General features: G+C 51.4%; 1 protein-coding gene and 1 long non-coding RNA gene across 4 annotated transcripts in view; one reads left to right on the plus strand and one right to left on the minus strand.

Moving 5' to 3' along the window:
• LOC144945998 (uncharacterized) overlaps positions 1–16,025 on the plus strand; it is a 17,893-nt gene continuing 1,868 nt past the window's right edge. The window contains exons 1-2 of one of the 2 annotated variants that reach the window (XR_013639731.1): positions 1–85; positions 763–803. This is a non-coding gene — a long non-coding RNA (uncharacterized LOC144945998). Of the gene's footprint in view, positions 804–16,025 lie in introns of both variants that reach the window. The other variant, XR_013639730.1, reaches the window with a different exon arrangement.
• The window catches only part of LOC144945986 (ras-related protein Rab-23-like), a 24,533-nt gene continuing 20,234 nt past the window's right edge, over positions 11,727–16,025 (minus strand). For both annotated transcript variants that reach the window (XM_078874700.1, XM_078874708.1), the window contains exon 7: positions 11,727–15,536. In XM_078874700.1, the coding sequence (XP_078730826.1) occupies positions 15,391–15,536 (146 nt within the window). In that variant the 3' untranslated portion in view covers positions 11,727–15,390. The remainder of the gene's footprint in view (positions 15,537–16,025) is intronic.

The following is a 16,025-nucleotide window of genomic DNA, read 5'->3' on the forward strand; positions in this document are numbered from 1 at the left end:
GCGAGCATGAGAGAGAGATTTCCCCGTGCGCGTTGAGACAACGTGTGAATTAGCGGGGACACGAGGAATGCGTCATCCGCAAAGCGTAGGGCCGCCGCGATGCGCGAACACTACCATAATTGGTATTTCGGATATTTTTTGCGCGTGTGTGTAGGGTTTATTTATTTTTTTCGTCCGTAAAAAAATATACACGAATATATTTTCTAGTGAGAAGCGGAGGCGGGGAAAGCGGGCTCTGTGGCACGGGGAAAGCCCTTGCTTGGTATTCATGGAGAGCTTTTCTCTTTGTGCGCGTTACGCAATTTCTCGGCACCACCGCAGAGGGTTTTTGTTTTGCGCAAAAAAAAATATAAGCATGCGCGTGGGGCACCGTAGCTCACACACCGAGACGGGGTTCCTACCCGGCTTTGTCTCCCTGCGTCTTTGTCTGTCCCACTCTCTGCTTTCCTCGCTCTGTCCGTTGTCTTCCTCCGTGTCTCTTTCTCTCCCGATCTCCATTTCCATTTGTCTATTTTTTTCCCGGGTTATCCCCCTGTTGTCCTCCTTGTCTCTTCCCGTCTCTGTCTCTTCCGACCCGCGTCCGTCTCTCTATTTTGCCACCTCCGCTCTCCGCATGCCTCTGCGTGGCGTGCGTCTCTCTATCTGCCCCTCTCCCATCTGTGAGTGTCAGTGGGTGGCGTAGCGTGGTTGGCACGAGTCCTGGGTGCAATGAATAATTTGGGGCCCGCTCTCCCAATTCCTTCCCCCGTCCCCTCTTCGTAGGCCGGATGGAACCTGGGCTCCCCACCGGGCCGAGGGACCCGGTACAGTTACACGTACTGCACCCTCGACAGCTGACACCACTGCCTCTCTCTTCCTTCCCGCCTATCCCTCCCCACCCTCTCGTTGTCTCCCCGTGTCCCTGCACTCGACATGGCTGCGATGGACACGCGGTCGCGAACTGTCGCGAATCCTCGATAGCGGCGCGCGGTCGCGACCAACACGACGCGAACCACCATGACGCTTACGGCGAGAGAGGAGAGCGCGCGCGAGAGAGAGAGTGGAGCGAGGCGGGGAGCGGAGCGCGGAGGCTTGGAAGCGGAGAGCGCGGAGAGAGCGAGAGAGCGACCGGTCACTGCTCTCCCATCTTGTTACTCTCCCGCGATTCCACCGCGCGTTCGAGGCCCGGACCCCAGTGGCGGTGGTCTTCGAGTGCGCAGGCGGTGCAATTGCGCTGGGGGGGAGGGGACCCACGGGCCGGAGGAGCCGAGGCATCGGCCTGCGACGAGTGGTGGATGGCGAGGAAGTTTCATTCCCAGGTTCAGGGCCCATGCCGATCGCGATGCTACACCGCGAACGACGACCTCTGCGTTCTGTTCAGACTAATTGACGTGTCCAGTTACGCCGTGAACTCGCGAGGTGGGGGGGGGGCGGGCGGAATTGCTCACCCCCTCCCTCCGTCCCCCGCCCCCATCTCTGCCGGGTCACAAATCAGAGTGGAGGCGCAAATTGAGAAAAAGCTCACGGTGGAGTCATCGGAGACCCCTGGGTATTGGCGCCTCCACACGTGCACCGCCTCGCGGTATGACATCCGGTTTCATTCATTGAGTCATTCGGGCATTGATTCGGTGCATCGTTCGTACGGTCAATGAATAATCTATTCGCTCATTCAGCCATCCATTCATTGGCTCGCGCATTCAACAGTACCAGATTCACTCATTCACTATTTAGGCAATTGAATCGTGTATTCACTCGTTCGTTAGTTCAATAATTCAATCATAGATTCGCTCGCTCATAACTTTATTAGGAAGGAATCAGCTTGCTGATTCGCTTATTCACACCATCTTACTGATTCACACTCACGAAGCCAAGGCATTCATTCTCTCATCCGTGTCATTAATTCATTTAACCGTGCATTAATTACATTTGATAATTAATTCACTCGCTCACTCATTAATTCATTCACTGTTCTAAAAGCGCGTGGGCGCAGCGGAGCGGGAGGGGAGAGTGGTGGTGATGATGCAAGGATGGCGGTGGGGGGAGATGAGAGCGGGGGTTATGTGTGGAGGAGTTTAGCTGGGGGAGCAGATGGACTGGCTGGTGGGGGTTCTCAGAGACTCGTGGGGGGGGGGGGGGCACTGAGCGAGAGCCAGAGGAATGGCACGGGGAGACAGAGCGAGAGAGGGAGGGAGGAAGCTACACGGGTGGGTAGTCGTTGGCACAGATCGAGAATCAGTCCCTTTCCCCACGGGGAATTCTGAGTTGGCAGCTGCCATATACGAGGGTGTTAGTATGAAATACGAGAATGTTGGTAAAATAAAGGACAGGTTTTTTTTTTATCAGCAGGGTCCCGCTCCCTTGCAGGGTAATTTTTGTTTGACTTCTTTTCTTTGAAAGACGTTTTCAGCCAATTAATGATGGGAGTTGTGTTTCATGGAGTTGTGTTTTATAGGGCAAAGGAAACCGGAGCACCCTGAAAAAAAAACCCCACGCGCGTGCCAGGCTGGGGTGGGGGCAACACTCTAGCCCCGTACATAACGAGCACAATTATCTAGGTCGTTGGGGAGAATATAAATAACATAAATAACATAAATAAGCGGACAACGTCTCCTTCACGTATCCCGTCCCTCCACGTAAAACAAAAAATGTTTCTTCAACAACGCCATCAACAGCACGGCCTTCTGGGAGTGCGTTATTTTAGCGGCATTTATTTTTAAGACGACAAAAATACTGGACCCGTGTGGACACTTCGTGTTTCATCGGAAGAGTCCGGCTCCCTTGGAACAGGACTGTGGAGGCTAAAACGTCCTTCCTGTTGGGCGTCGTGGAAGTGTCAAACCCTGGCGAGAGAGGCGAATGCGGTACAGAAAATGTGTACCCCACCTGCTCCATCTGTATGGGATCGAGTGTTGCCCCGTCGCATACTCTGGACTTTTTTTTCGTGTGCTCCGGTTTCTTCCATACATGTAAACACTCGTTAATGAATCAATAATACCGTCATATATAGTGGATCGCAGAGCTTGGGGTGAGGCAGATTTTGGCGTTTGCTCATCACCGCCTGGCTGCTGGCTTCCCCCATGTCTGTAGTTCCTCCGCGTGCCTTTCACCGTCAGTTTCTCCCTACCTCCCTCCAGTGAGCAAAACTTTTTTTGAATGCAGTATGATCGTACGAAAGCGTATATCCCGCGCATTTTCGCGGAATCTACGGCCGAGTTTGAGGGTGGGTGGGGGGCAGCCGGGACGTCACAATGAGATTGCAAGTGACGTCACCTCCGCGCACGTGTACATGGCCGCGCGCCAGTCAGGAATCCAGCCAGTAAAACTTTATTTCTTTCAAATTTCGTATTATTGATAACAGATTAGCCGTGCGGATTCGAGGGTGCGGTTGGTATCACGCTATAGCTCGTGTCTCACAGCAACAAGGTTTCCTGGGTTCAAATCCCGACTCATGCTGTCTTTCTGTGTGGCGTTTGTTCGTTGGTTTCCTCCCGTAGCTAAAACAAAAAAGATACCCCCCCCCTCCCATACAATGTAACTGGCACTGGCCAAAAACATCCCGCCACTACTTTAAGAAAACAAATTCCCTCAAATTACTCATTTGGGATTGCTGTACACATCATAGCAACATCGCCCCAATACTGCGAAACTTTAGAAGGACCCTCTTGAGAACTTAATCTTGAGTCTCAGCAAAGTGTTCCCGAGCAAAGAAGCGTCAAACCAGCGTCATACGATGCCCCCCCCCCAAGCCCCTTCCCCCACTCCCCCCCAAGTCTCCCCCCAGCCCCCTCGCCTCCCAGACCCCACCACCCCCAATCATCGCTGCTCATCACGCTACGAACGCGAGTGTGATTATATAATTCACCGACATCGGCAGTTTCTTGTCACGCACTGGGAGCCCTCCTCCTCTGGTCGCGAGGGCATCAGCCGCCCGAAGTCTTCGATCAACACGCAGGGAGCGCACTCAGGTACGCGACCGCCACCCACAGCAGCAAAGGAGCCACAGCGCGGTTAGGGGAGGGGGGGGCTTTGCGGTTTGCGAATTCAATCGTTGAATTGGCGAGCGAGCGAGTTGAATGGATGAGCGGTGGTGCAGCGGTCAGCTGCGAACGCGGGCGAACCGAGTTCGATTCCCGCTTACGGCGATCGCCAAGGACGATAATCTGAACAGGTCCCTGGGTCTCACCTAGGTCGACTCAGCCGCAAATGAGTACCTGGTGCGATGTATACACATCGCCGCGAGGGAGACAAAGGCGTCCAGGCGTGGTGCTGGCCACCCACCCCCTCGTGTGTCGTGTCGGCCTTCATAGGTGCTCGCTTACAGCCCTTGTCCTAATTTCATGTTAAGGCTATACGGGGGGGGGGATCTTTATCTTTGTGTAAACGTGAATGGGATAATGAGCGTGGCGAATGAGAGTGACTGAATTCAAGTGAACTATCGTGAATGAGCAAACGAGAGCTGAACGAGTGAGACTAAGACTCCTCGAGCCTTGGTGTTCAACCCTTGCCCGTGTCCGTGTGTGTGTGTGTGTCGGATGAGCGGGTGAGGGTTACTATTGATAGGGGTATGGGCATGGTCAGTGGCAGGGGTAGTTTAATGTGCGGCGATACGTAATAAGACCCATGTTAGTGATCGCGGTGATGTGAGGGGTGGGAGGGAGGTCTGGTTTGTGACCTGAATAGCGGCGAGAATAGCGGGCACGGTTAGTACGACGGTTCGTGTCGACAGGGTGGGTTGCATGCCTTGTGACTCGCCACCATCCTCACATGTTTTCTTAACATGAATTTCTATACTCTTTGGTTCTTTCGGTAAAGTCACGTAGGTATAAAATAAATCGCGACATTTCGGGCGCAACACAAGCGTCTGTCATCAGGTGGGAAAGCGTGGTCTGCTGAAAGCAGAAAGCAGCAGACCACGCTTTCCTACCTGATGACGGACGCTTGTGTTGCGCCCGAAACGTCGTGATTTATTTTATTTTCTACCTACGTGACTTCACCGAAAGAAGCACAAAGAGTATGGATTCATGCAGTCACGAAAGCTTCAAATCAAGATATTAATTTTTGTTTGTAAATAAACCTTGCCTTAAAACGAATATTCAGTTTTAGAGTAATGAAATTGGGGTCACAAGTTAAATTAAACTAAACATATTTTTTTTATTAGGTCAAGCCTACTGAGCTATCATAGCTCAGAAGCGACCTGTCCACAAACGACAGCTCGATACAGTGGCTTGGCATCACCGCGTGGACATTGTCTAGCAGCCAAATTTACCTCGAAGCGTACTTCGATTCTAAATGTGGAAAGGGGAAAACGGGAGGAGGACCCGGACAAAAAACAAATCCCACGCCACCACGGGGAGAGACACGTGCAAACTCCACATGCGCAGACATCGTCAGGGTCGTGATCCAACACACGACCTCCTGCATACCAGGCGAGGCAGATACCATCTCGCTACCGTGGCCGATTTAATCGTAAAACAGCGCCCCATCATCTGAACCACCCTGTGCATCGCCAGCCTGACTCACCCCCCTCGCCCCCCTTAACCCCCCCCACCCCTCCCACGATTCTGATTCATTCACCACCACCACCGCCGCCGCGCTCCCTTTGATTTCGCCACTCACCACCCCCTCCCTTCCTCCCCTCTCCCTCCCCGCTGTCGAAGCGCCCACGCGAGATTACTCACTTCACCGGCAGCCGATTCACGTGGAGCAGGAAGGGATAGTGGTGGTGGTGGTGAGCCTGTGGTGAGCTTGTGGTGAGCTTGTGGTGAGCAGACACTGGTGATGAGTGGTGATGTGTGATCTGCGATTAATAGAGACCATTCTGTTGTGTCGCGTGGATGAGCAGGCGATGGTAATGAATGAGAGTATTAGACAATAGTGGTGGTCGTTGGTGAGCAAACTCTAGTTATGTGATGAGTGGTGAGCAGACGATGGTGATGTGAGAAGTGGTGAGCGGAGGATGGTGACGTCATGAGTGGTGATGTGAGAGGTGGTGAGCGGAGGATGGTGACGTCATGAGTGGTGATGTGAGAGGTGGTGAGCGGAGGATGGTGACGTCACGATTGGTGATGTGACAAGTGGTGAGCGGAGGATGGTGACGTCACGAGTGGTGATGTGAGAAGTGGTGAGCGGAGGATGATGACGTCATGAGTGCTGATGTGCGAAGTGGTGAGCGGAGGATGGTGACGTCATGAGTGGTGATGTGAGAAGTAGTGAGCGGAGGATGGTGACGTCATGAGTGGTGATGTGACAAGTGGTGAGCGGAGAATGGTGACGTCACGAGTGGTGATGTGAGAAGTGGTGAGCGGAGGATGGTGACGTCATGAGTGGTGATGTGAGAAGTGGTGAGCGGAGGATGGTGACGTCACGAGTGGTGATGTGAGAAGTGGTGAGCGGTGGATGGTGACGTCACGAGTGGTGATGTGAGAAGTGGTGAGCGGAGGATGGTGACGTCATGAGTGGTGATGTGAGAAGTGGTGAGCGGAGGATGGTGACGTCACGAGTGGTGATGTGATAAGTGGTGAGCGGAGGATGGTGACGTCACGAGTGGTGATGTGAGAAGTGGTGAGCGGAGGATGATGACGTCATGAGTGCTGATGTGCGAAGTGGTGAGCGGAGGATGGTGACGTCATGAGTGGTGATGTGAGAAGTGGTGAGCGGAGGATGATGACGTCATGAGTGCTGATGTGCGAAGTGGTGAGCGGAGGATGGTGACGTCATGAGTGGTGATGTGAGAAGTGGTGAGCGGAGGATGGTGACGTCATGAGTGGTGATGTGACAAGTGGTGAGCGGAGGATGGTGACGTCACGAGTGGTGATGTGAGAAGTGGTGAGCGGAGGATGGTGACGTCATGAGTGGTGATGTGAGAGGTGGTGAGCGGAGGATGGTGACGTCATGAGTGGTGATGTGAGAAGTGGTGAGCGGAGGATGGTGACGTCACGAGTGGTGATGTGATAAGTGGTGAGCGGAGGATGGTGACGTCACGAGTGGTGATGTGAGAAGTGGTGAGCGGAGGATGATGACGTCATGAGTGCTGATGTGCGAAGTGGTGAGCGGAGGATGGTGACGTCATGAGTGGTGATGTGAGAAGTGGTGAGCGGAGGATGATGACGTCATGAGTGCTGATGTGCGAAGTGGTGAGCGGAGGATGGTGACGTCATGAGTGGTGATGTGATAAGTGGTGAGCGGAGGATGGTGACGTCATGAGTGGTGATGTGAGAAGTGGTGAGCGGAGGATGGTGACGTCACGAGTAGTGATGTGAGAAGTGGTGAGCGGAGGATGGTGACGTCACGAGTGGTGATGTGAGAAGTGGTGAGCGGAGGATGGTGACGTCATGAGTGGTGATGTGAGAAGTGGTGAGCGGAGGATGGTGACGTCATGAGTGGTGATGTGAGAAGTGGTGAGCGGAGGATGGTGACGTCATGAGTGGTGATTTGAGAAGTGGTGAGCGGAGGTTGGTGACGTTAAGAGTGGTGAACAGCGGTGAGCAGACACTAGGGATGTGTGAAGTTGTGATGTGATCATAAATGGACGAGCACATTTTATATTGTGTTTAGTGATGAGCAGACAAGAGTAAACATACCGTACGATGTTGGTGATAAGTGGTGAGCAACCAATGGTGATGATTATCGGCGAGCAGAGGGCGGTGACATGCGCAGTGGTGAACAATGTTGATCATATTGGTAATGAATATACAATGGTGTTGTGAATGGTGAGCATATAATGTTGCTGTGGTGAGCGGTGAGCAGACAATAGGGTGGTGGTGAGGACACAATGGTGAGCAATGAACACAATTATCTTATCGTTTAAGGGCCGAATGGTGGTGGTCGGATTGAGAGTGATCAGGACAGTGGTGAATGCAAACGAAGGTGATTCGTTGTTGGGTTTGGTCGAGGTTTAACAGTAGTGTGGGTTGGCTTAAGTCAAGATTTTATCGAGATAGGTCTCCGGTTAAGTCAGAGTTTAAATGTGATGTGGGCTTGGCCTCGTCGAGTTTTAACCCGAGAAAGTGGGGTTATTTTTAGTCGAGGTTTAATCGAAAAAAAAATTGCGTATGGAAATACGTCTAGGAGCTAAATGCCAATGTCCAGGTCTGCTTGCCACATGAGAGCTTAATTGAATTATCTAAACCTTAATATATATTTTAAAGTATGGTGTATTTAAAACAGAAATTAACATGCGAAAGAGAAAACATGTTCGGGCTCAATTAATTTGGTGGTCACGAGACATCTGGACCACCCCGTTCAGTGGCTTATTATATGAACTGTAGCCTTGGTTGGCTGACCACAACCGCACTCCTGTGGCTTGCGGCTTTAATTTCCCATTTGTGGAGGTTTTAATGAATGTGTGTGGTTGTGTTTTGTCCGAGGTTTGAACCTGGCTCTCTCTCTCTGTTGGGTTGGGGGGGGGGGATTCAAGTTGAGCTAATGGGTGGAGCAGGAATCACGGAGGTCATGGTTCGTCCACCCCTCTGTAGGCGGCCGGTGGGTGGGTGGGGAGCTATGTCTCTGACTTCCACCCACACGCCGCTCCCAGCCTCCTCTTCTCATGGAGGCGAGGGGGCGGGCGGGCGATGAAGCGGCGGCCGAGGGTGTGAGTCAGCCAATCACGGGTTTTATCTCGTGAGAGCCGAGCGAGACACAGTCTCTTGCACGGAACAACCATGTGATTACAAAGCAATATACAACGGGAGGACAGGGGTGCTGTGTATAAAGCTAGGCAAGACAAAGATGTAACCATCCACTGCCCATCCATCAATCCACGCACCAAAGTAACCCTCTGCATATGCACACAAAAACACATTCCTGCGGAGGGAGCTGGTAGAAACGTTGGGTTGCTCGGTCAATGGCCAGGGTCAACGGCGGCGTGGTGTATTCCGCAAATATGGCCGACTGTGAGGGCGGGCACAAGCCGGCGTGAGTAGGTTAAACGTTGAGTTTTATAAGGGCACCATGGGGTGACCAGACCCCTCCCCACCCAGCCCCACCCCTCCCTCCCCCCACCCAGCCCCACCCCACCCTCCCCACCCAACCCCTCTCCACCCTCCCCACCCAGCCCCTCCCCAACCTTCACCTCCCCATCCAGCCCTTCCCCACCCTCCCCTCCCCACCCAGCCCCACCCTCCCCACCCAGCCCCTCCCTGCACGACGGACAAACGAACACAATAATCCCCTGTGGGCTGGTGGAACCAGTGGGTTCCTACCAGTAAAATATCCACCAAAACATCCACCCATAGACACATCCGTCCCCCTCTCCACGCATTCATCCGATCCATCCACACATCCATCCGCACAGTAACCCACCCATCCTTCATTCTTTTATCCACACATCCATCGACCTTATCCATCCACCAATCCACCCATATGTACACTTGCGTGCTATACATGTCCACGTGATGTAAAGCCGCTTGGTTGAGCTATCATTTGTGGCCAGGTCGCTTCTGAAAAAGAGCAACGTTACTCAATAGGCTTTAACCTGTGAAAATATAAAAAATTGGTTCGAGTTTTTGGTTTATCATCATCATCGGAGTCATCGAGCCAGAACGAAAATCCTCAACGATGTGGGATGCTAGCGTGTATTTTTTTTATACTCGCGAGGTTTGTGTTTTTAAATCGATATTCAATCGACATTAATATCGATATTGAATCGATATTAACATCGATATTGAGTCGATATTCAGACAAGCTGGCGTTAGGAATGTAACACTTTAGCAAAGCGCTTGCAAATCCACGAACAAAAGCGGCTTTAATGAGAAATGTCACTCCTTCTTTCGAGACGTGTGCAAGTTCAGATGTGTCGAGCTTATTTGCATATATATAGCGTACGGTGTGAAAGAAGTTATACGTTTATATGGCGACGTGTAAAGACTCCGTACAGTCACACTGAGCGTTTTTTATAGAGTGGCAGTCGTAGGATGTTAATATGTAGGTCTCTATGTATGTTGGTCTCTATGTTAGCCTATGGGTTTCTGTGAGTCTATGGGTGTCTATGTGAGTATTATCTGCGTCTCAATGCGAGTCTGTTGAGCCCTGTGTAAGTATGTCGGTCTCTATACGAGTCTGTGAGTCCCTATATAAGTGTTTGGTTCTCTATGTGAGTCTCTGGGTCTGTGTGAACCACTGCAATGCAATTGTGGAATTAAATAGCGCGTGCACGTGACAGCATCTCCACGCGTGATACAGAGCCCATGAGTGTTGATGTTAAGCACATGGTCCCAGAAACACCCCGATGCCCATTGCTTGTGACAGATCAACACAACAGTGGTGATGGATGCGGTGTGCCGGGTTGCGGAATGTTTGAGTTTGTCTTCTCCGCGTCACGGACCCGGACTGGAGAACGTACGAAGATTAAATGGCATCGTTAACAGCCACTGAGATAAGTAACACTTTGAAATAAGTGTCATTAGGAGGCGAGTTATTTGGTGACGCTGCTGCTGCGTTGGCACTGGTTCACAAGCAAAACAACAAAACCCCAAACACATTAGTCAGAGTGGTCTTAAAATATATATAATAGGCGACGTTTCGGGCAATTACCCTTCTTCATAGCACATCATGTAGCGTAAATATGTCCTGTGAAGAAGGGTCATTGCCCGAAACGTCGCATATTTTGTTTTTTTCTTTAAAGACCGCAGCGTCGTTGACGAATGTGTTAAAAAAAAACAAATTCCCCGTTGGAAGACACGCGCAGTTTAACAACCGAGCGGCAGCCAATGAACAGAGGACGCCAACTGTGGAGACGGAGCGACGAAACATCATCTCGTGTGCCCGCGAATGCCGCCTGCGGATTGTCACATCATCGCAGCACCGTGAGAGATGGTGACGACTCGAGAGGGTGGAGGGGGGGAGCAGGCCTTCACCCAGCACAGTTGGATTGATCATGGCTGCTAACGATGGCGATAAGCGGAGTCACCGTCGTGCAATCCGCACGCCGCGCATTCATCTGCCGCCGCTGGCAAAGCAGCCGCTAATTGGTCTCCCTGCGAGTAGCAGCGTGGTCATCAGCAGCAGCAGCATCAGCAGCAACAAGAAAGCGCTCCGGCACAACGGAGTGAGTCATCCTGGGCAGTGAATCATACGTATCGCGTCACCCCCACCCAGTGTCACCCCCCCCCCCGTTTCACCCCCCCCCCACGTCACCCCCCCCCCCCGTCTCACCCCCCCCACGTCACCCCCACCCAGTGTCACCCCCCCACGTCACCCCCACCCCCGTCTCACCCCCCCCACGTCACCCCCACCCAGTGTCACCCCCCCGTCTCACCCCCCCCCCTCGTCTCACCCCCACCCAGTGTCACCCCCCCCCGTCTCACCCCCCCCGCACGTCACCCCCCCCCCGTCTCACCCCCCCCACGTCACCCCCACCCAGTGTCACCCCCCCCCGTCACCCCCACCCAGTGTCACCCCCCGTCTCACCCCCCCCTCCCCCACGTCACCCACCCGTGCGCTGGTAACATTGGTTCCTGAAGTAGCAGCAGAATAAGCAGCAGAGTGAGAATTGCCGTCAGCAGCATGAGGGTTATCAACAGCAGCAGCGAGAGCAATGCCACGTCTATTAGCAGCAGCATCTTCAGCATCACCATTGTATCGGTAGCAGCATGATGATCATCATCAGCAGCATCTTCAGCATCACCATTGTATCGGTAGCAGCGACCAGATCATCAGCAGTAGCAGCAGCAACAGTGACTGTGTATCATAAGCAGCAGTAGAAGTTGCTGCAGCAGCGGTGATATGTGCATCAGTATCAGCGGTGTTGTTTGTTTGTTTGCTCTGTGTGGTACGCACGGCGATAAAGAACTCCACTCCTGGTGCAGTCACAAGGTGTGATTTATTTCCAGGACAAGCCGCACCCACAGACTGGTCCGGCCAGGGCTTAGTTTCACACAAATTGTTCGGTATACTGAAGACATCTTGTCTTAAAGCTTTCGTGACTGCAGGAATTCATATTCTTGGGTCTTTCGGTAAAGTCACGTAGATAATCCCAGCAGCATAAATAGTCGCTCCAAGCCTGGAGCGTGCCATTCAGACTCTGTCTACTTGACAGACCTGTTCTCCACCTGAAGACGGCTGCTTGCGTTGTGGCCGAAACGTCGTGAGAATTATTTTATTATGTTTTATTTTTATTATTTTATTACTTCCCTTCTACGTGACTTTACCGAAAGAACCAAGAAGATGAATCCCTGCAGTCACGAAAGCTTTAAATCGAAATTTCACGTAGATAAGTTCAAATAAAATAACAAAAAACTACGACGTTTCGATGGCAACACAAGCAATGGTCATCAGGAGAAAAAAGAGTGGGAAAGCTGCTGAGGCAGGCTGTTTTAAAGGTTTGAAATGGGTGTAGCCCAAGGGTCATAAACTAGTGATGTTATAGGTGGATGGCAGAGGTGGGACAAAGTCATTGTTATGCAAGTCCAAGTCGAGTCGCAAGTCATCAAATTCATGACTCGAGTCTGACTCGAGTCCAAGTCACATGACTCGAGTCCACATCTCATAGGTGGGACAAAGTCATTGTTATGCAAGTCCAAGTCGAGTCGCAAGTCATCAAATTCATGACTCGAGTCTGACTCGAGTCCAAGTCACATGACTCGAGTCCACACCTCTGGTGGATGGACGTCGCTCTCCCACCTTACATTTACATGCAAATTTCTCACTTTAACATCACTAAGCCTCACCCACTTCGTTTATGACCCTTGAGCTACACCCATTTCAAACCTTTAAAACAGCCTGCCTCAGCAGCTTGCCCGCTCTTTTTTCTCTCCTGATGACGAACGCTTGTGTCGCGATCGAAACGTCCCTAGTTTTTTGTTGTTTTCTTTGAACCTATCTACGTGACTTCATCGAAAGACTCAAGAATATGCTGAATACGGCGTGCCGGACGCGGACACATTGTTTGGGTCACTGGTCGACTGGACGAGGTGGTACGTGACTAGAAGTAGCCACAGCCCACAGTCAGATGTAAGTTTAACACGTGGGAGGCTTTCGCGACCAATATTATTCATAATAAACGTTTTTGAGTTAGATCGCGTTATTTATAAATGTGTCGTAACCCTCCACCACCCGACACGGCCAATCAGCAAAAAAAGTGTCACGTTGGCAAAAGACAAATATTTCACTACTTTAGCCCACCGGTGTGTTGAAGCGTGAAACCACAACATTTAACATTTTTGAGTACGACGTTTCGCTGGTAATTGCATCCAGCATCATCGGGCAAAAATTGTAAATATTGTGGTTTCACTTTTGAACACACCGGTGGGCTAAAGTAGTGAACTCTTTGTCTTTTGTCAACGTGACACTTTTTTTGCTGATTGGCCGTGTCGGGTGGTGGAGGGTTATGACACATTTATAAATAACGCGATCTAACCCAAACACGTTGATAATGAGTCAGATGTATACTGGATGTGGTGTGCCGGTTGCAGGAATATTTGGCTGTAATTAAGCCCTGGGCCAGCCGCCAACATTGCATCGGGATCCACAGCAATCTATCGGCCGATCACGATTCATTAACCCCAATCGCCCGAGACGATAATTTTTTTCTCATTACAGTATTATTATTATTCCTCTCTCTTCGTTAACTTCAAAAATGCCCCTTGTATTTGTTTTAGTTTAGTTGTTCAAAAAATATGCCACAGGCAATGGCAAAAATTTTTTGTCAAATAAATACTGTTCATGTACTGCAAGAAACGACAACACCCCAGAGATAGTGCACAGAGTCACTGCCAGGGCCAGGCTTAGTCATCCTCACTCCACGGAATGAACACCAGGGCAGAACAGATCCCCCCCACCTCTTCTCACACACACAAAAAGGTCCCCCATGTAGCCTCAACAGACCCATTAGTAAGGCTGGTACGGCACACGTGTGAGGGGGTGGTGTGGCCAGCACCACGCCCGGCCGCCTTTGTCTCCCCCAGTGCTGATGTTAACGCACCGCACCAGGTACTCGATAAAGGCTGAGTGGACCCAGTGGAGGACTAGGACCGGTTCAGATAATCGTTACGGATCGATGTTGGCCGTGAGCGGGAATCGAACGCGGGTTGTTGGGTTTACATCGCAGTTCTGCTCACTACTACACGACCGCTCCCCACTTACACATACACACAGACACACACACGGCACACAGACACACACACGCGCACACAACGTATCCCTTTCTGCCGGATGTCAGATATGGTAAAATTGAAGGATTGAATTAAAACCACCTCATAAAGCAGCAAGTAATGTTTCTTTTTGATTATTGTAATATTTGTATTTATTTATTACCCAGCAAAGCCTCACTGAGTCTCAAGATTCTCATTCAGGAGGGTCCTGCCAAGTTGTTACAGTCGGGGTTAAGTGTCGTAACGTTCTGACTCGCCCCTACTGGACATCTGTAAAAAAAGAGCTTCATCTTATTTCCCCAGGATCAATAAAGATGATTCTGATCCTGTTGCCGCTGTGAGTGATCACACATAAGTAATTTGCAGGTAAAATTTCAGCAGCTAACTGGGCCACACCAGTTCCACTGTGCGGTTGTTTTCTGTTTAGCTATGGGATAAACCCCATGTAGAACATGTACAAACTCCATGTTAAAAAAGATGCCCGAGTCGGACATCAAACCCAGGGAGACTTATTGCTGCGAGGCACGACTGCTAACACTGCGTCACCAACCTGCCTTCCACACACTCTTTGCTGCAAAAACGATCAACGGTAAAGTTGTACCGCAGCCATTGCCTTTATCTCACAGCACTGCCCCCTCCCTACACGACAGGCGTAGCTCTACAGAGGCCGCTCGTCGGATATCTTGGAAGAGGTGGGGAGTAACCCACGCTTTACCCCACCACACGAAGCCATTTATATTCCTGGGTGGACAGAGGCAGTGGTGGTGGTGGGGGGGATTTAATAAAATTGACACCATAGTTTCAGCTGCCGGGCTTGGGAGATCGAACCGGCGACCTCTGGGTTGTAAAAGTCCGGTGTGAGAAGCACTTACGCCGTGGCAGCGCTCGTAATAAAGACACGGTTTATATTCGTCATAATAAAACGACAATATGAATTTAACAACAAAATATCTCACCATTATTCGTAAACATTTTCATTTTTACGTTTTTTTTTCCATTTATTTTCTAGGCCTCTCTGAAGTTTTGAGCCAGTAGAATGAAAACCATCCGGGGTTGCCCATCCCTCTAGATCCGGCCCTGGCCGATACACGCACTATCGACAACACGGTCAGCCGACCGACACACCCACTATCGACAACACGATCAGCCGAACCGCACGACGTCTTCAAGCACCCGCGGCGAGCCATCGGCAGGCTCCCGCGGTCGCTCGCTCAGCAGCCGTGACGACGACGATGACGGACGGAGGAAGAGAGAGCAGGGGCAAGGATGAAGATCGGGAGGATAATGACGATGAGGGAGGATGAGGGAGAGGCGGCAGCATCGCTCAGAGCACCCGGCAGCCACCCAGGGTGGCCCGGCTGCGCTTGGCCCGCTGTCTGCTGGGCCGCAGCGCCACGAGGTCGGAGCGGTTCGCCTGCGCCCAGTGTGGGCGCTCAGCCGAGGTGCCCACGGCCGAGAAGGGGTTACTCCCTGGGGCGACACGGCAAAAGAATGGCACCACGCAGAACACCGCGCACCGATTTCCTGCATTCGCTACCTACGACGACGACGACTAGCGACGGATTCAAAGATGTTTTCATCATCATCTTACTCACATTTTTTTTTGGACCATATTAAGTCCCCGCTGAGCTACGTAGCTGTTATTCAGAAGCGACCTGGCCACAGATGATAGTTCAACGAAGTGGCTTATCGTCACGTGGAAGTTTATAGCAGCCAAATTCTCTAAACGCGTGATGTTGATTCTAAATGTGGAGCGAAAAACCGGAAGACCCGGAGAAAAATCCACACGACCACGGCTAGAACATGGACACTCCAAATATACAACAGGTGTCAGGGTCGGGATCGAGCCCATGGCTCCTGTATACCAGACGAGGTAGTTAAAGACTCGCCACCCTGGCACGATCATGATCATCACAAATCATCTTACTGGTACGATAGAGCTGTTGACGTGTGTCTATG

This window comes from Lampetra fluviatilis, chromosome 2 (assembly GCF_964198595.1).
Source record: "Lampetra fluviatilis chromosome 2, kcLamFluv1.1, whole genome shotgun sequence".
NCBI classification, from domain to species: domain Eukaryota; kingdom Metazoa; phylum Chordata; class Hyperoartia; order Petromyzontiformes; family Petromyzontidae; genus Lampetra; species Lampetra fluviatilis.